The sequence below is a fragment of the Bombina bombina genome, chromosome 10 (genome assembly GCF_027579735.1).
Source record: "Bombina bombina isolate aBomBom1 chromosome 10, aBomBom1.pri, whole genome shotgun sequence".
Classification (NCBI taxonomy): domain Eukaryota; kingdom Metazoa; phylum Chordata; class Amphibia; order Anura; family Bombinatoridae; genus Bombina; species Bombina bombina.
Window position 1 is genome coordinate 150,980,618 of NC_069508.1, and position 18,039 is coordinate 150,998,656.

An 18,039-nucleotide genomic window follows, 5' to 3' on the forward strand; every position below is an offset into this window, starting at 1 on the left:
ACCACATCTCCTAATATCTTCAGAAATGGTGTGTTTCTGTTTTCACTTGGTGCATTAAGTATCTGAGGTCTTTATCGTGAAAAAAGCAATTCAAGGCTGATATTGATGAGTTAATCCATAGTCCTATCCAAGACCCAGGAGCTGCACATAAACACGTCTGGTCTCCTCGATAGTTGGCTCTGCCCCCCACCCCCATGTGTTTTTAACTCATGCAAAAGTATTGTAAGAAATATCACCAATCTGCTTCAGATAAGGATACAGCCAATGATTGATGCATACGCAGGTATGCCTTTTTTTCCCTCATTTGCTCTCCAATTGTGTTCCTATCTGCACTTCGCACAGGGGCACAACTTATGCATTAAACCCACTTGCAGTATAGGCAGACTGAATGGGTCTTTTGGTTCTTCTCTATTGTCAAAATCAGGGATGCCCAACTGGTAGCAACACACAGCCCTTCTGCGTTGTTTTTTTGTTCCCTAGAAGCTGCAAAAATAAGAATTGTGCCATAGTTTCTTTCATGTAATTAGCAAGAGTCCATGAGCTAGCGACGTATGGGATATACATTCCTACCAGGAGGGGCAAAGTTTCCCAAACCTCAAAATGCCTATAAATACACCCCTCACCACACCCACAAATCAGTTTTACAAACTTTGCCTCCTATGGAGGTGGTGAAGTAAGTTTGTGCTAGATTCTACGTTGATATGCGCTCCGCAGCAGGTTGGAGCCCGGTTTTCCTCTCAGCGTGCAGTGAATGTCAGAGGGATGTGAGGAGAGTATTGCCTGTTTGAATTCAATGATCTCCTTCTACGGGGTCTATTTCATAGGTTCTCTGTTATCGGTCGTAGAGATTCATCTCTTACCTCCCTTTTCAGATCGACGATATACTCTTATATATATATATATATATATATATATATATATATATATATATATATATATATATATATATATATATATATATATATATATATATATATATATACCATTACCTCTGCTGATTTTCGTTTCAGTACTGGTTTGGCTTTCTACAAACATGTAGATGAGTGTCCTGGGGTAAGTAAGTCTTATTTTCTGTGACACTCTAAGCTATGGTTGGACACTTTTTAAATAAAGTTCTAAATATATGTATTCAAACATTTATTTGCCTTGACTCAGGATGTTCAACATTCCTTATTTTCAGACAGTCAGTTTCATATTTGGGATAATGCATTTGAATCAATCATTTTTCTTACCTTAAAAAATTTGACTTTTTTCCCTGTGGGCTGTTAGGCTCGCGGGGGCTGAAAATGCTTCATTTTATTGCGTCATTCTTGGCGCAGACTTTTTTGGCGCAAAAAATCTTTTCTGTTTCCGGCGTCATACGTGTCGCCGGAAGTTGCGTCATTTTTTGACGTTCTTTTGCGCCAAAAATGTCGGCGTTCCGGATGTGGCGTAATTTTTGGCGCCAAAAGCATTTAGGCGCCAAATAATGTGGGCGTCTTATTTGGTGCTAAAAAAATATGGGCGTCGCTTTTGTCTCCACATTATTTAAGTCTCATTTTTCATTGCTTCTGGTTGCTAGAAGCTTGTTCCTTGGCATTTTTCCCATTCCTGAAACTGTCATTTAAGGAATTTGATCAATTTTTCTTTATATGTTGTTTTTTCTCTTACATATTGCAAGATGTCTCACGTTGCATCTGAGTCAGAAGATACTTCAGGAAAATCGCTGTCTGGTGCTGGAACTACCAAAGCTAAGTGTATCTACTGTAAACTTTTGGTAGCTGTTCCTCCAGCTGTTGTTTGTATTAATTGTCATGACAAACTTGTTAATGCAGATAATATTTCCTTTAGTAAAGTACCATTACCTGTTGCAGTTCCATCAACATCTAATGTTCAGAGTGTTCCTGATAACATAAGAGATTTTGTTTCTGAATCCATCAAGAAGGCTATGTCTGTTATTCCTCCTTCTAGTAAACATAAAAAATCTTTTAAAACTTCTCTTTATACAGATGAATTTTTAAATGAACATCATCATTCTGATTCTAATGACTCTTCTGGTTCAGAGGATTCTGTCTCAGAGGTTGATGCTGATGAATCTTCATATTTATTTAAAATGGAATTTATTCGTTCTTTACTTAAAGAAGTACTAATTGCTTTAGAAATTGAGGATTCTGGTCCTCTTGATACTAAATCTAAACATTTAGATAAGGTCTTTAAATCTCATGTGGTTATTCCAGAAGTTTTTCCTGTTCCTGGTGCTATTTCTGAAGTAATTTCCAGAGAGTGGAATAATTTGGGTAATTCATTTACTCCTTCTAAACGTTTTAAGCAATTATATCCTGTGCCGTCTGACAGATTAGAATTTTGGGACAAAATCCCTAAAGTTGATGGGTCTATTTCTACCCTTGCTAAACGTACTACTATTCCTACGGCAGATGGTACTTCGTTTAAGGATCCTTTAGATAGGAAAATTGAATCCTTTCTAAGAAAAGCTTATCTGTGTTCAGGTAATCTTCTTAGACCTGCTATATCATTGGCTGATGTTGCTGCAGCTTCAACTTTTTGGTTGGAAACTTTAGCGCAACAAGTAACAGATCATGATTCTCATGATATTATTATTCTTCTTCAACATGCTAATAATTTTATCTGTGATGCCATTTTTTGATATTATCAGAGTTGATGTCAGGTTTATGTCTCTAGCTATTTTAGCTAGAAGAGCTTTATGGCTTAAAACTTGGAATGCTGATATGTCTTCTAAATCAACTCTACTTTCCCTTTCTTTCCAGGGTTTACAGGTTGGGGAGCTGTGTGGGGATCTCTGACGGCACAAGGAGTTTGGGAATCTCAGGAGGTGAGATTACCGATCAATATTTTGGAACTCCGTGCAATTTTCAGAGCTCTTCAGTCTTGGCCTCTTCTGAAGAGAGAATCGTTCATTTGTTTTCAGACAGACAATGTCACAACTGTGGCATACATCAATCATCAAGGAGGGACTCACAGTCCTCTGGCTATGAAAGAAGTATCTTGAATTCTGGTTTGGGCGGAATCCAGCTCCTGTCTAATCTCTGCGGTTCATATCCCAGGTATAGACAATTGGGAAGCGGATTATCTCAGTCGCCAAACGTTGCATCCGGGCGAATGGTCTCTTCACCCAGAGGTATTTCTTCAGATTGTTCAAATGTGGGAACTTCCAGAAATAGATCTGATGGCGTCTCATCTAAACAAGAAACTTCCCAGGTATCTGTCCAGATCCCGGGATCCTCAGGCGGAGGCAGTGGATGCATTATCACTTCCTTGGAAGTATCATCCTGCCTATATCTTTCCGCCTCTAGTTCTTCTTCCAAGAGTAATCTCCAAGATTCTGAAGGAATGCTCGTTTGTTCTGCTGGTAGCTCCGGCATGGCCTCACAGGTTTTGGTATGCGGATCTTGTCCAGATGGCCTCTTGCCAACCGTGGACTCTTCCGTTAAGACCAGACCTTCTGTCGCAAGGTCCTTTTTTCCATCAGGATCTCAAATCCTTAAATTTAAAGGTATGGAGATTGAACGCTTGATTCTTGGTCAAAGAGGTTTCTCTGACTCTGTGATTAATACTATGTTACAGGCTCGCAAATCTGTATCTAGAGAGATATATTATAGAGTCTGGAAGACTTATATTTCTTGGTGTCTTTCTCATCATTTTTCTTGGCATTCTTTTAGAATACCGAGAATTTTACAGTTTCTTCAGGATGGTTTAGATAAAGGTTTGTCTGCAAGTTCCTTGAAAGGACAAATCTCTGCTCTTTCTGTTCTTTTTCACAGAAAGATTGCTAATCTTCCTGATATTCATTGTTTTGTACAAGCTTTGGTTCGTATAAGACCTGTCATTAAGTCAATTTCTCCTCCTTGGAGTTTGAATTTGGTTCTGGGGGCTCTTCAAGCTCCTCCTTTTGAACCCATGCATTCATTGGACATTAAATTACTTTCTTGGAAAGTTTTGTTCCTTTTGGCGATCTCTTCTGCCAGAAGAGTCTCTGAATTATCTGCTCTTTCTTGTGAGTCTCCTTTTCTGATTTTTCATCAGGATAAGGCGGTGTTGCGAACTTCTTTTCAATTTTTACCTAAGGTTGTGAATTCCAACAACATTAGTAGAGAAATTGTGGTTCCTTCATTATGTCCTAATCCTAAGAATTCTAAGGAGAAATCGTTACATTCTTTGGATGTTGTTAGAGCTTTGAAATATTATGTTGAAGCTACTAAGTCTTTCCGAAAGACTTCTAGTCTATTTGTTATCTTTTCCGGTTCTAGGAAAGGCCAGAAAGCTTCTGCCATTTCTTTGGCATCTTGGTTGAAATCTTTAATTCATCATGCCTATGTCGAGTCGGGTAAAACTCCGCCTCAAAGGATTACAGCTCATTCTACTAGGTCAGTTTCTACTTCCTGGGCGTTTAGGAATGAAGCTTCGGTTGATCAGATTTGCAAAGCAGCAACTTGGTCCTCTTTGCATACTTTTACTAAATTCTACCATTTTGATGTGTTTTCTTCTTCTGAAGCAGTTTTTGGTAGAAAAGTACTTCAGGCAGCGGTTTCGGTTTGAATCTTCTGCTTATGTTTTCATTAAACTTTATTTTGGGTGTGGATTATTTTCAGCAGGAATTGGCTGTCTTTATTTTATCCCTCCCTCTCTAGTGACTCTTGCGTGGAAAGATCCACATCTTGGGTAGTCATTATCCCATACGTCACTAGCTCATGGACTCTTGCTAATTACATGAAAGAAAACATAATTTATGTAAGAACTTACCTGATAAATTCATTTCTTTCATATTAGCAAGAGTCCATGAGGCCCACCCTTTTTGTGGTGGTTATGATTTTTTTTTTGTATAAAGCACAATTATTCCAATTCCTTATTTTATATGCTTTCGCACTTTTTTCTTATCACCCCACTTCTTGGCTATTCGTTAAACTGATTTGTGGGTGTGGTGAGGGGTGTATTTATAGGCATTTTGAGGTTTGGGAAACTTTGCCCCTCCTGGTAGGAATGTATATCCCATACGTCACTAGCTCATGGACTCTTGCTAATATGAAAGAAATGAATTTATCAGGTAAGTTCTTACATAAATTATGTTTTTTGTAACCCCAAGAAAAATGGGAAGTAACAATGTGTGTTGGAGATTTCTAGTGGATGGGCAAACAAAGAGGCACAACTGAAAAGAGCACTGGGGAGAGGAGGATGGCAGATAGAGGGTACCCTGTGACTTTATCTAAATCTAGCACAGTGCCACTGGACACTTTTAAGAAAATTTTACCATTTGTGTTTTTAATATCCATAAATGTATACATGGTCCTTAAAGGGACATACAACCCAATTTTTTTTCTTTCATGATTCAGACAGAACATACAATTTTAAACAACTTTCCAATTTACTTCTGTTATCAAATTTTATTTGTTTTCTTGTTATCCTTTGTGGAAAAGCTGGGATGTAAGCTCATAAGTGTGCACGTGTCTACAGCACTATATAGCAGCAGTTTTGCAACAATGTTATACATTAGCAAGAGCACCAGATGGCAGCACTATTTCCTGTCATGTAGTGCTTCAGGCATGTGCACGCTACCTATCTAGGTATCCCTTCAACAAAGAATAACATGAGAACAAAGCAGATTTGATAATAGAGAATACAATTTAAAAAAGTTTCCAATTTACTTCTATCTGAATGAAAGAAATTTTGTGTTTAATGTCCCTTTAAAGGGATACTGTAAATTTGTTTTGCTTTTTAATGTGTTCCAAATTACTTGTTATACTTACTGCAGATTATTAAATTATGGGAAATTGTTCCCTTGGGTTTATTTTTATATTTCAAATAGGTGTTTTGCTCATTAAATCCATCACCCATTGTTCTCAAGGGTTTGCTTAATTAAATTGGCAGGCCCTGCATAAAAAGCAGACCTGGTCGTATTTCTTTTTGTACGCAGTGTCTAATAGTTTAGGTATTCACATTCTAATTAACAATGTGGAGTTCAATGAGCAAAGCCAGCTATTAGATATACAAAAATATTTATCTTTAATCCCCCCCCCCCCCCCCCCCCGGAGGTTTATTTATGCGGTTATCTCCAGTTTACATAGCTTTTCTAAAAAGCATACTTATTTTTAGTATAGGTGGCGGTTTCAGCAGCCTTTGAAAATGTTGATCTGTTGTCCATCATCAGTTAAAACAAGTTTCTCCATTTATATATATTTTTTCTCTCCTTTTGCAGCATTGCTGGAAGCTTGGTATATTCATATATTACATTAACAGAAGAGCAAAAGAGCAAACAGCCTGAATCTATAGCCAAGTTGGACATTAAAGGAAAAAGTGCAGTGTGATCATTCGGACGTGGTACAACCTACGTAGGCAAAGCTGTGTATGTGGAATAATTGCCATATACGTTCTGCGGCACTTCACTCTGAGCGGCACTAATTTGCACATTTTATTAAAGAAACTTTAATGCCTTTTTTATACATTTTAGACATGATTGTTCCTAGTGAAAATTTTTATTTAAATTCTCAAGCAGTAAAATGAGTATTTTTATATTGTCTTAATACTTTTTTTTTTTCATGTAAATCATACCATTGAGTACAATGCAGTAAACCTTTATAGAACTATAAAGTCTGTTACAGAGGTTGACCATGGCTTGCAAGTTATGTTGTGCATAATGTTAAGTGAGCAATTTTTGTACCTCAAATTGAATGAAAAATCCAGCAAAGGTTATTTTGCACGCTGGAACAGGGCAATAATGTTTGTTTAAACATTTCTGTATCTACTCATTGGCTTCATGCATTATGTCCTTTAACTTTGGACAATCTCTAGTTTAAATGTAATTCATAATGAATATAAAACCTACATTTCAAAAATTTTAGTTCCAGAATCTTTATTATTGGACATAGAGCAAGAAACTCTTTTGTGTCTATGCAGGATTCATGTAAATTGAATGAATACGTAACGTGTGAGACGTGGTCTAGTAGAGTTTAAGAGGGGATATTTGTATCTTATTTAAAGGGACACTGGTGTAAAAATTAAAATGCTCTATTGTCAGTGCATTTTATTTTACTCTGTTTAATGCTCCTTTAAATTAATCCCATTGCAGGAGTTGCACTAGATATATTTAATCTTTCTCCCTCCAATGGATGCTGCCACTTTGGTTACACTGCAGTTATCTGAATTAAAGTTGCTTCACATGGGCAAACACAGTGCATTGAAAGCTATATTATAAAATGGCAGCACCCAGGAGTTGAGGCAGGAAAAACCCAAATATTAAGCTTCTAAAATGTATTTAGAGTTGATGTACCTTTTTTAAATACATAGCCAAAAGTGGGCTCCTGTGCAACTCTGCAGGGGGCTATCAGAAGCATGCATATCCCTGGCTGCAGTGCTCTTAGTGCAACTTTAACCCCTTTGATGAATTTAAACACATTGTCAAAGTAGTTAAAAAATTAAAAAATAGATGTTGTAACAAAATAAAGCACTAAAATGTCCCTTTAAAATTATTGCTGCTTATATATGCATCCTTGTGAATGCACAATAGTTTTCCTGGGGAAAGCAGAATCCTATAAAGTCTCTATTTTTTAATTTCCTTTTTTGCAATAGATTATAATGGTTACAAATTGTATTTAAGCCATAAATAAACTGGTTGAAAGTTATTTCCAACACGTAGATATTGAACTTGAAATGCAATGTGCTTTTTTTTTTTTTTTTTTTCTTTCTTTAGAATGGTAATCAATCTAAGGGCTAGATTCATTAAAGTGTACAAGGATTCTAGTCAGTAAAAAAAACACTTTTTTGTTTCATTAAGTGTTTCTCATGCCTGAGTAGGGTCCATATAATTACATGTATATTGAACCCCCCCTCACTGGGGAGTAACTTCATGTTTAGTGAATCTATCCCTTAGTCATTTTGTAATTTAAATGAAAACTTTTTGTGTTTTCAATGTGCACAAATTCAAATCAAAACATTGACATGTGAACCATGTATTTACATTTCTAATAGTTTTTGTCATTTTGTACATATTACCTTGCTGTAAAATTACACTATATACATTAAAAAAAATGTAATGTACCAAGTTTAAATCTTTCTTGCATTTCTTTTGATTGGTTGTATTTAACTGTGCAGCTGAATTGCATAATCAACAAATGTGTAATAAAAAAAATTACCCGATAAGTTCATTTCTTTCATATTGGCGAGTCCATGAGCTAGTGACGTATGGGATATACATTCCTACCAGGAGGGGCAAAGTTACCCAGACCTAAAAATGCCTATAAATACACCCATCACCACACCCACAATTCAGTTTAATGAATAGACAAGTTAGTTGGGTGATAGAAAAAAGGAGTAAAAAGCATCAAAAAAGGAATTGGAAATATAATTGTGCTTTTATACAAAAAAAACATAACCACCATAAAAAGGGTGGGTCTCATGGACTCTTGCCAATATGAAAGAAATTAATTTATCAGGTAAGTTCTTACATAAATTTTCTTTCATGTAATTGGCAAGAGTCCATGAGCTAGTGACTTATGGGATAGAAATACCCAAGATGTGGAACTCCACACAAGAGTCACTAGAGAGGGAGGGATAAAATAAAAACAGCCATTTTCCCCTGAAAAAATTTAATCCACAACCCAAAAAATAAGTTTTTCTCATAAATGAAAGAAAAAAACTTAAAACATAAGCAGAGGAATCAAACAAACAGCTGCCTGAAGAACATTTCTACCAAAAACTGCTTTCGAAGAGGCAAATGCATAAAAACTGTAGAATTTAGTAAATGTATGCAAAGACCAAGTTACTGCTTTTGCAAATCTGATCAACTGAAGCTTCATTCTTAAAAGCCCACGAAGTAGAGACTGATCTAGTAGAATGAGCTGTGATTCTCTGAGGCGGGGCCTGACCCGACTCCAAATAAGCCTGATGAATCAAAAGCTTTAACCAAGATGCCAAGGAAATGGCAGAAGCTTTCTGACCTTTCCTAGAACCAGAAAAGACAACAAATAGACTAGGAGTCTTCCTGAAATCTTTAGTAGCTTCGACATAATATTTCAAACTTCTTACAACATCCAGAGAATGTAAGCATCTTTCCAAAGAATTCTTCTTAGGATTAGGACACAGAGGGGACTACAATTTCCCTATTAATGTTGTTGGAATTCACAACTTTAGGTACAAATTTAAATGAAGTCCGCAAAACTGCCTTATCTTGGTGAAAAATCAGAAAAGGTGACTCACAAGAGAGCAGATAATTCAGAAACTCTTCTAGCAGAAGAGATAGCCAAAAGGAACAACACTTTCCAAGAAAGTAGTTTAATATCCAAAGAATGCATAGGCTCAAAAGGAGGATCCTGTAAACCCTTCAAAACCAAATTAAGACTCCAAGGAGGAGAGATTGATTTAATGACAGGCTTGATACGGACCAAAGCCTGAACAAAACATTTAATATCAGGAAGATTAGCAATCTTTCTGTGAAATAAAACAAAGAGCAGAGATTTGTCCCTTCAAGGAACTTGCAAATAAACCTTTATCCAAACCATCCTGAAAAAACTGTAAAATTCTAGGAATTCTAAAAGAATGCCTGGAGAATTTGAGAAGAGCACCATGAAATATGTCTTCCAAATTCGATAATAAACCTTCCTAGAAACAGATTTACGAACCTGTAACATATCAATCACTGAGTCAGAGAAATCTCTATGACTAAGCACTAAGCGTTCAATTTCCATACCTTCAAATTTAACAATTTGAGATCCAGATAGAAAAACAGTCCTTGAGACAGAAGGTCTGGTCTTAAATGAAGTGGCCAAGGTTGACATCTGGACAAGGCCTGCATACCGATGATTTTGAAGATCACTCTTGGAAGAACTAGAGGCGGAAATATATAAGCAGGTTGGTAAAATCAAGGAACTGCTGACGCATCCGACTCTGCCTGAGGATCCCTGGACCTGGACAGGTACCTGGGAAGTTTGTTGTTTAGGTGTGAAGCCGTCAGATCTATTTCTGGAAGACACCACATCTGAACAATCTGAAAAAAACACATCTGGATGGAAAGACCACTCCCCCGGATGTAAAGTCTGATGGCTGAGATTATCCGCCTCCCAATTAACTATACCTGGGATACGTACCACAGAAATTAGACAAGAGTTAGATTCCACCCAAGCAAAGCTGGAGAGGTCTCATATGAAAACGAGCAAAGGGGATCGCGTCCGATGCTGCAGTCATGAGACCTAAAACTTCCATGCACATAGCCACTGAAGGGAACCATTGAGACTGAAGGTTCCGACAAGCTGAAACCAATTTTATTTGTCTCTTGTCTGTTAGATTCAGTGTCCATGACTCTGTCTCTATGTGGAAACCTAAAAAGGTGACCCTTGTCTGAGGAATAAAGGAACTTTTTGGTAAATTGATCCTCCAACCATGTCTTTGAAGAAACAACACTAGTTGATTTGTGTGAGATTCGGCAAAATGTAAAGACTGAGCTAGTACCAGGATATCGTCCAAATAAGGAAACACTGCAATACCCTGTTCTGATTACAGAGAGTAGGGCACCGGGAACTTTTGAAAAAATTTTTGGAGCTGTCGCTAGGCCAAATGGAACAGCGACAAATTGGTAATGCTTGTCTAGAAAAGAGAATCTCAGAAACGGATAGTGGTCAGGATGAATCGGAATATGAAGACCCAGACCCTGTTCCTGAAATGGAACTGGTATAATTACCCCTGAAAGCTCTAGATCTGAAACACTCTTCAGAAAAGCCTTTGCCTTCACTGGGTTTTCTGGAACACGTGAGAAAATCTTCTCACAGGAGGTCTTACTCTGAATCCTATTCGATACCCTTGAGAGACAATGCTCTGAATCCATTGATTTTGGACAGAATTTGCTCAAATGTTTTGGAAATTTATTCATCTGTCCCCCCACCAGCTGAGCTGGAATGAGGGCCGCACCTTCATGCAGACTTGGGGGCTTGCTTTGGTTTCTTAAAAGGCTTGGATTTATTCCAAATTGAAGAGGGTTTCCAATTGGAACCAGATTCTTTGGGGGAAGGATTGGCTTTCTGTTCCTTTTTCTGTCTAAAAGAATGAAAATGATTAGAAGCCTTAGATTTACCCTTAGATCTTTTATCCTGAGGTAAAAAAAACTCTCCCCCCTCAGTAACAGTTGAAATAATTGAGTCCAACTGAGAACCAAATAATTTGTTACCTTGGAAAGAAAGAGATGGTAATCTATACTTGGATACCATGTCAGCATTCCAATATTTAAGCCACAAAGCTCTTCTAGCTAGGATAGCTGAAGACATAGATTTAACATAAATTTTGATTATATAAAAAATGGCATCACAGATAAAATTATTTGCATGTTGAAGCAAGCGAACAATGCTAGACAAATAAGGATCTGTTTCCTGTTGTGCTAAGCTTTCCAACCAAAAAGTTGATACAGCTGCAACATCAGCCATAGAAATGGAAGGCCTGAGAAGATAGCCAGAATATAAATAAGCTTTCCTTAGATAAGATTCAAGTTTCCTATCTAAAGGGTCCTTAATGGAAGTACTATCTTCCATAGGGAGAGTAGTACGTTTGGCAAGAGTAGAGAGCCCCATCAACCTTGGGGATTTTTTCCCAAAACTCCAATCTAATTGCTGGCAATGGATACAACTTTTTAGACCTAGCAGAAGGAATAAAACGTACCAGGCCTATTCCATTCCTTTGAAATCAGAAATGGCATCAGGAACTGGAAAAACCTCTGGAGTAACTGCAGGAGTTTTATAAACAGAATTTAAACGTTTACTAGTTTTAATATCAAGAGGACTAGTTTCCTCAATATCCAAAATAATCAACACCTTTTTAACAAGGAACAAATATACTCCATCTTAAAGCGATAAGTAGATTTGTCAGTGTCAATATCTGAGGTAGGATCTTCTGAATCAGATAGATCCTCGTCAGAGGAGGATAAAACAGTATGTTGTTGGTAATCTGAAATTTCATCAACTTTATGAGAAGTTTTAAAAGACCTTTTACGTTTATTAGAAGGCGGAATAGCAGACAAAGCCTTCTGGATCACATCAGCAATAAAATCTTTTATATTCACAGGGATATCATGTACATTCAATGTTGAAGGAACAGTCATTGTACTAGTACTGATGGATAGTCCTAGTGATGTCGCGAATAGTTTGCGGCGAGCATAGCTTGTTCGCATTCGCCGCGGCGGGCGAACATATGCGATGTTCGATCCGCCCCCTATTCGTCATTGAGTTATACTTTGACCCTGTACCTCACAGTCAGCAGACACATTCCAGCCAATCAGCAGCAGACCCTCCCACCTCCTGGACAGCATCCATTTTAGATTCATTTGGAAGCTGCATTCTTAGAGAGGAGGGACAGTGTAGCTGCTGCTGATTGAATAGGGAAATTGATAGCTAGGCTAGTGTATTCAGTGTCCACTACAGTCCTGAAGGACTCATCTGATCTCTGCTGTAAGGACAGCACCCCAAAAAGCCCTTTTTAGGGCTTGAACATCAGTCTGCTTTTTTTTTTTTTCCTGTGTAATCTAATTGCAGTTGACTGCCTGCCAGCGTGTGTGTTAGGCTCACAGCGTATACTGTGCCCACTTGCCCAGTGCCACCACTCATATCTGGTGTAACAGTAGTGTAGATTTAAAAAAAAAAAAAACTTTTTTGACTGTGTTAAATAATAGCAGTCAGTTTCCTTCACACGTATGCGTTTCAGTGCCTGCCTGCCAGGGCACAGTGTCACCCCAGTGCAACTCATATGTGGTGTAACAGTAGTGTACATTTAAAAAAAAATAAAATTTTGACTGTAATAGATTGAATAGCAGTTAGTTGTCTGCAAGCGTGTGTCAGGCCTACAGCGTCTACTCTGCCAACTTCTGCCAGTGCACAGTGCCACTCATATCTGTTGTCACAGTAGCTTGCACGCATAGTACCAATAATCGGAAAAAAAAGACAGGTAGAGGCAGGCCACCCCGCAGGGGCCGTCGTGTTCGTGATGCTGTGATTTCCTTTGGCCCTAGAATAATGCCCAGTGTTCAGAGGCCACGTACCCCGAACTCGAACAGTTCTGAGGACATAGTTGACTGGCTAACACAGGACACCCAATCTTCTACAGCTTTCGCTCGGAACCTTGACACACCATCCTCCTCCAGCTTAGCTTTGGGCATCTCTCAAGTTACCACTCGCCCGCCTGCCGCCACCACCAACACTAGCACCACAGCCGTTTCACTTGATCTGTCAGAGGAGTTATTTACACATCAGTTGGAAGAAATGAGTGATAGTGATGCGCAACCATTATTGCCCGAGGATGTAGATAACAGGGATATGTCTCAGTCAGGCAGCATTACACACATGGACGTACGGTGTGATGATGATGTTGTACCCGCTGCTGCTTCCTTTGTTGACTTGTCAGATACAAGTGAAGCGGTTGAGGATGACTATGCGTCCGTGGATGTCACGTGGGTGCCCGCTAGAAGAGAAGAAGAAGAGGGGGAAAGTTCAGATAGGGGGACAGAGAGGAGGAGGAGACGAGGGGGAGGTCGTCGCAAGGAGCTAGTGGCACAGTCAGACAGCATGCATCGGCACCCGGGGTCAGCCAGACAGCACGCCAATCAACGCATGCTGTTGCCACCACCAGAATGCCGTCATTGCAGAGCTCAGCAGTGTGGCATTTTTTTTGTGTGTCTGCCTCTGACAACAGCGATGCCATTTGCAACCTGTGCCAAAAGAAACTGAGTCGTGGGAAGTCCAACACCCACCTAGGTACAACTGCTTTGCGAAGGCACATGATCGCACATCACAAACGCCTATGGGATCAACACATGAGTACAAGCAGCACACAAACTCAAAGCCGCCATCCTCCTCCTGGTCCAGCATCTTCAGCCACGTCAACCACTGCTGTCCGCCTTGCCCCCTCTCAACCATCCGCCACTCAGTGTCTCGCCTTGAGCAGTTCTTGCTCATCTGCCCACAGTCAGGTGTTTGTCAAGGACATGTTTGAGCGTAAGAAGCCAATGTCACAAAGTCACCCCCTTGCCCGGCACCTGACAGCTGGCTTGACTGAACTCTTAGCCCGCCAGCTTTTACCATACAAGCTGGTGGAGTCTGAGGCGTTCAAAAAAATGTGTAGCTATTGGGACACCGCAGTGGAAGGTACCCGGCCGAAATTTCTTTGCACAAAAGGCAATCCCCAACCTGTACTCGATTGTGCAAAAGGAAGTAATGGCATGTCTGGCACACATTGTTGGGGCAAGGGTCCATCTGACCACTGATACCTGGTCTGCAAAGCATGGTCAGGGTAGGTATATCACCTACACTGCGCATTGGGTAAACCTGCTGACGGCTGCCAAGCATGGAATGCGTGGCTCTGCAGAGGAGTTGGTGACACCGCCACGACTTGTAGGCAGGCCTGCTGCCACCTCCTCTACTCCTCCTACTCCATCCTCTTCCATAACCTCCTCGGCTGAATCCTCTTCTGCTGCTGCGTCTTGCTCCACATCAACGGCACCTCCCCAGGTACTATTCCACATCCCGGATACGGCAGTGTCACGCCGTCTTGGGGTTGACTTGCCTGAAAGAGAGTCACAACGGACCAGCACTCATGTCCGCCCTGAACGCACAGGTGGATCAGTGGCTGACTCCGCACCAACTGGAGATCGGCAAAGGGGTTAGTGACAACGGAAGAAATTTGGTGGCGGCATTGAATTTGAGCAAGTTGACACATGTGCCGTGCATGGCACATGTGTGTAATCTGATCGTACAACGCTTTGTGCATAAGTACCCAGGCTTACAGGACGTCCTGAAGCAGGCCAGGAAGGTGTGTGTGGCCATTTCAGGCGTTCCTACACGGCCATTTCAGTGGTGAAACATGCCAGTGAGGCGCTTGATTTGCGACAGCCGGACACGTTGTAATTCAACACTCCTAATGTTCGACCGCCTGATCCAACAAGAAAAAGCCGTTAACGACTATTTGTATGACCGGGTTTCTAGGACAGCCTCTGCGGAGCTGGGAATTTTTTTGCCACGTTACTGGACGCTCATGCGCAATGCCTGTAGGCTCATGCGTCCTTTTGAGGAGGTGACAAACCTAGTCAGTCGCACCGAAGGCACCATGAGCGACATCATACCATTTGTTTTCTTCCTGGAGTGTGCCCTGCGACGAGTGCTGGATCAGGCCGTAGATGAGCGTGAAGAGGAAGAGTTGTGGTCACCATCACCACCAGAAACAGCCTTATCAGCATCGCTTGCTGGACCTGCGGCAACGCTGGAAGAGGAGTCAGAGGAGTAATGTGGCTTTGAGGAGGAGGAGGAAGACCAACCACAACAGGCATCCCAGGGTGCTCGTTATCACCTATCTGGTAACCGTGGTGTTGTACGTGGCTGGGGGGAAGAACATACCTTCAGTGAGATCACTGAGGACGAGGAACGGGACATGAGTAGCTCGGCATCCAACCTTGTGCAAATGGGGTGTTTCATGCTGTCGTGCCTGTTGAGGGACCCTCGTATAAAAAGGCTGAAGGAGAACGACCTGTACTGGGTGTCCACGCTACTAGACCCCCGGTATAAGCATAAAGTGCCTGAAATGTTACCAAATTACCGCAAGTCGGAAAGGATGCAGCAGTTCCAAAATAAATTAAAAAGTATGCTTTACACAGCGTTTAAGGGTGATATCACAGCACAACGGGAATCTAACAGGGGAAGAGGTGAAAGTAATCCTCCTCCCACCACCACGCCGGCAAGGAGAGGACGCTTTACAGACGTGTTGTTGATGGAGGACATGCAGAGCTTTTTAAGTCCTACACATCGCCACAGCCCTTCGAGGTCCACCCTCAGAGAACGACTCGACCGTCAGGTAGCAGACTACCTCGCCTTAACTGCAGATATCGACACTCTGAGGAGCAATGAACCCCTTGACTACTGGGTGTGCAGGCTTGACCTGTGGCCTGAGCTATCCCAATTTGCGATAGAACTTCTGGCCTGCCCCGCTTCAAGTGTCCTGTCAGAAAGGACCTTCAGTGCAGCTGGAGGTATTGTCACTGAGAAGAGAAGTCGCCTAGGTCAAAAAAGTCTAGATTACCTCACCTTTATTAAGATGAATGAGGGATGGATAGTGGGCGATACATTTGACTAAAAAAGGCCTGATGAGATGAGCCGCCTTGGGCTAAAAATGGTCCACACACTGCTGTATTTGATCACTGAATGCCAGATGACTTGCGTGACTTATCCGCCACTAACTAGGGTTCAAGCCGCAATGTTTTAGGGCACTTTCTGCGTGGGAAACAAACATACATTTTTCTGCCCGCTGCTACAATACCTAATTTTTCAGGCATGTGTACATGCCTAATTTTTCTGGCCTCTGGTGCTGCACTGTGGCTTCTAAAACCAAACCAAAAAAAAGGCACATAACAGGGATTAAACTGATAGGAATTAGTACTACTTTACACACCACTCCTATCTGGTAGCACATTAGATTGCATGCGCAGTGCCCCAAATTTGAAGTAGGAGGACCGACCAAGCACCTTTTTCAATCTCCCGGTTCCTTAAATCGATGCCATATACACGTCCCCTGATAGGGGACGTAACAGGGATTAAACTGATAGGAATAGTACTACTTAACACACCTTATAATAACGCAGAGAGGGGAGTCTGAAGAAGAGGAGTCAGAGGAGGAAGGTGGCTTTGAGGAGATGGAAGACCAAACACAGCAGGCGTCCCAGGGGGCTTGTTGTCACCTTTTGGGGACCCTTGGTGTTGTACGTGGCTGGGTGGAGGAAGAGACCTTCAAAGACATCAGTGATGACAAGGAACGGGACATGGCTAGCTTGGTATCCAACCTTGTGCAAATGGGGAGTTTGCGGTTGTGCAAATGGACTGTTTGCGGTGCGTTAAAGGGACAGTCTAGGCCAAAATAAACTTTCATGATTCAGATAGAGCATGTAATTTTAAACAATTTTCCAATTTACTTTGATCACCAATTTTGCTTTGTTCTCTTGGTATTCTTAGTTGAAAGCTTAACCTAGGAGGTTCATATGCTAATTTCTTAGACCTTGAAGCCCACCTCTTTCAGATTGCATTTTAACAGTTTTTCACCACTAGAGGGTGTTAGTTCACGTATTTCATATAGATAACACTGCTCGTGCACGAGAAGTTATCTGGGAGCAGGCACTGATTGGCTAGACTGCAAGTCTGTCAAAAGAATTGAAAAAAAGGGGCAGTTTGCAGAGGCTTAGATACAAGATAATCACAGAGGTTAAAAGTATATTATTATAAATGTGTTAGTTATGCAAAACTGGGAAATGGGTAATAAAGGGATTATCTATCTTTTAAAACGATAAAAATTATCTATCTTTTAAAGCACGTTATTCCAAACAATTTAGGAATGTTAGGTGATTTATGCCCTTTATGGCTTAAAACCAGACTCTGCATCAACTATGTAATTTTCCATGGGAGTTTTGCCATGGATCCCCCTCCGGCATGCCACAGTCCAGGTGTTAGTCCCCTTGAAACAACTTTTCCATCACTATTGTGGCCAGAAAAAGTCCCTGTGGGTGTTAAAATTTGCCTGCCTATAGAAGTCTATGGCGGTTCGCCCGTTCGCGAACAGTTGTGGAAGTTCGCGTTCGACGTTCGCGAACCCAAATTTTTAGGTTTGCGACATCGCTATTATCTGCATGTAAAAGCTTATGACAACTGTTACATACTACCGCTGGAGATATAATCTCTACTAATTTACAACAGATACACTTATCATTGGTAGAACGGTTATCATGCAGCAGGAATCCAACAGTGGTTTCTGAGACAGGATCAGATTAAGACATCTTGCAGATGTAAGAGAAAAAACAACATATTAAGCAAAATTATCAATTTCCTTATATGGCAGTTTCAGGAATGGGAAAAAAATGCAAACAGCATAGCCCTCTGAGCATAGAAGAAGGCAATAGGCATATAGTAAGTGGGGTTTAAATAATTAAATTATTTGGTACCAAGTAAAACGCGCAACGCAAAATGAAATGTTTTGGCGCTAACATCCAGAAATGACTCAACTCGCATCATTGCAGACGCAACGTTG

General features: G+C 40.6%; 1 protein-coding gene across 1 annotated transcript in view; it reads left to right on the forward strand.

Moving 5' to 3' along the window:
- Positions 1-8,057, forward strand: part of LOC128640929 (UDP-N-acetylglucosamine/UDP-glucose/GDP-mannose transporter) — a 167,855-nt gene extending 159,798 nt beyond the window's left edge. The window contains exon 12 of the mRNA XM_053693389.1: positions 6,209-8,057. Within this exon, the coding sequence (XP_053549364.1) occupies positions 6,209-6,317 (109 nt within the window). The 3' untranslated portion in view covers positions 6,318-8,057. The remainder of the gene's footprint in view (positions 1-6,208) is intronic.
- The last annotated feature ends 9,982 nt before the right edge of the window (positions 8,058-18,039 follow it).